Source organism: Triticum urartu, chromosome 6, assembly GCF_003073215.2.
Source record: "Triticum urartu cultivar G1812 chromosome 6, Tu2.1, whole genome shotgun sequence".
NCBI lineage: Eukaryota > Viridiplantae > Streptophyta > Magnoliopsida > Poales > Poaceae > Triticum > Triticum urartu.
Window position 1 is genome coordinate 536694405 of NC_053027.1, and position 4774 is coordinate 536699178.

The 4774-nt window shown below is 45.9% G+C and overlaps 1 protein-coding gene across 3 annotated transcripts; it reads right to left on the minus strand.

The window, feature by feature from the left end:
• Nucleotides 1–430: 430 nt before the first annotated feature.
• Nucleotides 431–3674, minus strand: LOC125512743. Of its 3 annotated transcripts, XM_048677833.1 has the most exons (5): nt 3263–3674; nt 2962–3168; nt 2685–2847; nt 1110–1352; nt 431–789 (listed from the first exon to the last, which is right to left on the minus strand). In XM_048677833.1, the coding sequence occupies exons 1-5, from the start codon at nt 3419–3421 to the stop codon at nt 785–787; spliced, it is 777 nt and encodes a 258-aa protein (XP_048533790.1). In that variant the 5' UTR covers nt 3422–3674; the 3' UTR covers nt 431–784. The 3 variants fall into 3 exon arrangements, with proteins under 3 accessions (XP_048533790.1, XP_048533789.1, XP_048533791.1); XM_048677832.1 differs by lacking the exon at nt 431–789 and having other exon boundaries at nt 811–1352; XM_048677834.1 differs by lacking the exons at nt 431–789; nt 1110–1352 and adding an exon at nt 1802–2110.
• Nucleotides 3675–4774: the final 1100 nt, after the last annotated feature.

Here is a 4774-nt window from a genome sequence, read left to right on the forward strand (position 1 = left end):
GGTCAAAAGTTGGGCATCGTAAACTGACTATAGCGACCTTTAACAGAAGGTCGTTGATACTATGACCTTCTGTTTTGGTCACTAGCTCTCTCCCCAGGCCATGTCGGATCCGACGTGGCAATCTGACGTGGCAAAATTGCAACGAATTGAAAAGGTCGTTAGTTAAAATCAGCCCGGTCCAATTGGGGGTTTTACATGGGCCGAGCCCATTAATTCAGCCTATTTGTGTTTTTTCCATCAATTTTTTGTTGGGTTCATGGGCCTGGCCCATTTTATTTTCTAGGACGTAGCCTTCTATAATTCATTTCTTTTTGGGGCCTCGGCCCTTTTTCAATCCAGTCTATTTTGGGCCTCCGCAACATGCATTTAGAAGCTTGACATCACAAGGACAGATGGCTATTCCAACTTACATCTCAGCATGTACGTATGTATCCAAACCATTTTATTTCTTTCAACACAAAGGATTCTTTCAATAGCCACAACAGTAAACAGTAGATACATTCAACAGAGACTGAATTAACATAGAAATGAAGCAACAAAGGGCAGACCGAGTACAGGAACTACAACTACATGGGACTACAGCTACCATTTCTATTTCTACACGCTTGCAAGAGAGGGAGGGACTACCAAGGAGCTAAAATAATAGCGGCCGAGCTAAACTAACATCGATCATCCATCATTATCAGTGAGAGTAGCAATGAGTGGCAGCGGCGACGTTCGAGAGACACCCTCCTCCTGCTGCTGCTTGGTGTGCCTGCTATTGCTTGGTTTGCTGCATCACTAGCTACCCTGCACACAACAAGAATTTTAGCTTTACATAAGGTTTACAAGAACAGGACCCTGATACATGAGATTGACATTCACAAGCTATTTGCATTTATCTTTAGAACTGCGTCACACCATTTACATTACTAGTTATGTATTGACATACTTATCTAAAAGAACATATGTAGAAACATATGAATTTTATTTCTGAATACCATTACAGAAGTACTAAAAAAAGAAGAGCTCATTACACAAGAATCCAGGAAGAACCCATCAATTCTGCGCTGGAGCGAGAGATGTGCAGGCAGATCAAATAGTAGATTCGAGCAAGAAGGATGTACTACCTGAAATGGGAAATAAGGAGGCCGATCCGACGAGTCCCACCCAAGCTGTGGAAGGAGCAGCGGCAGCGGCTGCAGAAGGACTCAACGGACCAGACGCCATCATGGACCTGGTAGGTGACGATGACGTGGTAGTGGTGGAAGCCGCTGCCAAGGCCGACTGCGCCTGCGGCGTCCTCGTCGTCCTCCAAGGTGATGACGACGGCCGGGTCGGCATTGAGCCAGTGGTCGTGGTTCTGATAAAAACTACAGGAAACTTGATTACTTCTCAATACTGTGCAGTCACACTTTCAGAAAACCTATCTATGTATATACAAACTTGAAAGATTAGCCCTGCAAAGGTTCAGTGGATCCAAATAAACCTGCACATCAGAAAACTAGAGGAACAGACCATCAACACGTATATACCTAGTCAATAAAATATGCATGCAAAGTCGTACTGATGTATACATGCTCTCACATCAGAATTCAGAAACATCAGAGTCTTGCTGCATCTCAAAATCAAGCTGATCTAACATGTAGGCACTGATTAACAAATCCAATAATACTAATGCAATTGTAATCATACGGCAGAATAGATCGTTCCACATTTCCAGTGAAAGCATTGTACATAGCAAAACAAACTGAAACCCAATAAGACACTATTATAGTACAGGACGACGGCGTCTATTGCGCATCTGGAAAACAAGGTGACATAGTGCAGGTTCAAAAGTTTCCTATCAATCATGATATGTTTGTACAATGGTTGGTGTATGCTGAGCTCGGCACTGTATGATGTATAACAGATGCTGTATAATAGAGAAGAACGGCAAAAAAATTTGGTGGCATTGAGCTGTTGATAGAAGTATGCAAAAGCGCTACTCAGTTGCTAGCAAGATGAATCAACAAGAACTATGAAGGTTGGAGTCTAGAAAGGTATTCCCAGTTACAAATAGACTACGACAGCAGTTAAGCTATGCATCATTCTTGGCGCTGGATCTCATCCCTGTCATTTTTAGCAATCACTTCACGTGGAAGAAGTAAAGCATGTCAGTTGTACTGATTTTCAAACACACAAAAATGAAGGAGCAAAAGGCAGCCAAAATATAACTGCAGGGCCCTCTTAACACATAATGTTTGTGCCTAATCTGTTAATAAGCTTCTGCATGATCAAGGAGATTTTACTACTCCCTCCGTCCCATAATATAAGAAATTTCTTGCACATAATGCTTGGAGATTTATTGTGGATTAATACATTTGTCCAGCTTAGTGGAGTCCTTAAACAAGCAATGACATTTTATCAATGTTGAACAAGCAACTCCAGTATAAATTTGAACAAGCAATGGTATTAGTCAATGCTGGAGATACAGTCAAACTGTAATCACAAAGCTTGTCAATGCTTGTTAATGCTTGTTAATGCTTGAGATAAATTTGTCAATGCTGGAGATAAATTTGTCAATGGTATTTGTCAATGCTGGAGATAAATTTGAACAAGCAACTCCAGTATTTGTCAATGCTTGTTAATTCTACTGCTGAAGCCTGCCTAAATGCAGGAAGGCATCACGATTCAGGGGAGGCACATGAGTACTGAATTCTCACCATTGGTACGGGAATGGTGGTTCTCTGCAGTCGGCAGGTCTCGGAAGACCCTGACAGGGTACAGGGCGGCGACCTGGGCTACCATGGACTGCTGCCTCGTCCTGAGCAGCCTCTGCAGATCCCCAAGCCGCGCCTTCTCCGCGGATTTCAACTCTTTGGCTTCCTACGATCAATCAGGAGGAGACGGATTAGATATTGGACCAAACGCAGGCAGCTAGAATACCCAATGCATTCCGGTGTCGTGTGGAGAGGAAGAAACGGGTGGGCGCGCAGGTACCTGCACTTGGCGGTGCGCGGCGGCGAGGGCCCTGGAGAGCGGCAGCACCCACTCGATCTGCGCCTGCATCTGCTCCTTGCACCATTCCACGCCCTCGGCGGCCCTCCGCCTGGCGACAGCGAGCTCGTCCACGCGCGCCCGTCGCCGCTCCAGCTGCCGGCTCAGCTCGTCCAGCGCCGCGCCCTGCCGCACCGACTCCCTCCTCACCTGCAGCAGCAGCAGCAGGATCAGGCCACGCTCGACAAAAGGGGGCGCGACGAGCGGGGCGGAAGCAAAGCGAGCGAGCGAGAAGCATTCTCACCTCGAGCGCGGCCTCGAGGCGGCGCGCTAGGCGTGCCCGTTCCTCCGCCGCGGCGGCGAGCTCCGTGGCGAGGGCGCCGGCCCGCTCGAGGCTTCCCCAGAGGTCCGGCCATGCGACCGACTTCTCGGAGTTGGGATCCGGCCCGGCCCTGGCGCTCATCCCGGCGCGCGAGATGGAGATTGTACTAGTAGGCGGCCCGCGGCGGCGGCGCCCATGGTCCTGGCCCGCCGTGACGAGGCCGGGGCTGAGGCGTGTGTCGTACTACTGGTAACTGGCGGCGGGATGGGGAAGGAGGGGGCGGCGACGTGGGGCCGTCGTTGTCGATCTGGATCGGGGTGAGGGATTGGGGTGGGTGGCGGATCTGCAGCGAAAGAATGGAGGCGGGGGAGGGAGGAATGAGAGAAAGAATGGAGGCGGGCGTGGGGGGGTGGGTGGAAAATGTCCATGAGGACAGACCTAGGGTTTCGGCTTGGGTGGGTTTGGGCCGTTGGATCCGGAAGCATCCTACGGTGGTTGATGCGTGATCCGCGTGATATGCCCATGGTCCAATCAGAATGCAGCAAACCATTTGATGACCATATGACCATATAAATTGGTCGTGATCGATTCAAGATAAAAAAATTCATTCCTTTTTCAGTGCTCAAAATGAGTTTTTTTGTGAAAGTCCATTCAAATATTTGTTCAAATGATCTCATATTGTGCACAATTGTGCATCTTGGAATTCCAAACAATGTTGCCTAAGGGAGTTTTCATTTTCCTTGGACGAAAAATTCATTTTCCATTTTTGAGTGCCCAAAATGAGTTTTATTGTGAAGGACCTATAATATATTTGTTGCAAAATTGTACTAAATCAATTTTCTAAAATACTAGGACATATTTAATGCACAATTGACCAAATGTTTGGGTGTAAAAAGTTTTGATCCACCTCTCGTGAAAAAGACAAATTTCCGCCGATTCAGCTGGAAGCGGGTCAAATTTGGACTGCAGCTGCCTCATAGTTTGCTATTTATTTTTTACAAAAATCATTTCTAGGTACATAAGTATCTATTTAATCAGAGAAACACCAAATTTTTTCCAAGATTCAACCACTAGCTAGGAACGGTCAAGCCCGCCGTTTTGACCGCATTTTCAAACGGGCATAAAAAATTCAAAAAAAATTAAAAAATTTGGAAACCTTCGCATTGTGTCATTATATGTGGCCAAGTTCCCAAGAAAAATAACAAACTTGTAATACGACAATTATTTTAAAAAAGTGTTCTCAGAAATGAGCTATCATCTCTGAAGATTCATGGCTTTCAAGCCAAATGATCAATCTTATGGCCACATTCGTGGCATAGTTTGTTCAAATGATCTCATATTGTGCACAAGGGTGCATATTGGAATGGCAAACAATGTTGCCTAAGGAAGTTTTCATTTTCTTTGGATGAAAAAAACCATTTTTCATTTTCTGAGTGCCCGAAAGGAGGTTTTTTTGTGAAGGAATTACCAAATAATTGTTGCAAAATTGGACCA

Bases quoted from the DNA above. Each gene is read 5' to 3' on its own strand.
- LOC125512743 (XM_048677832.1), bottom strand. From the start codon at position 3,421: ATGAGCGCCAGGGCCGGGCCGGATCCCAACTCCGAGAAGTCGGTCGCA. The intron at 3,169-3,262 runs GTGAGAATGCTT...CTGCTGCTGCAG, and splicing joins GCCTCGAGGCCGCGCTCGAG to GTGAGGAGGGAGTCGGTGCG. The intron at 2,848-2,961 runs GTACCTGCGCGC...GATTGATCGTAG, and splicing joins CCGCGCACCGCCAAGTGCAG to GAAGCCAAAGAGTTGAAATC.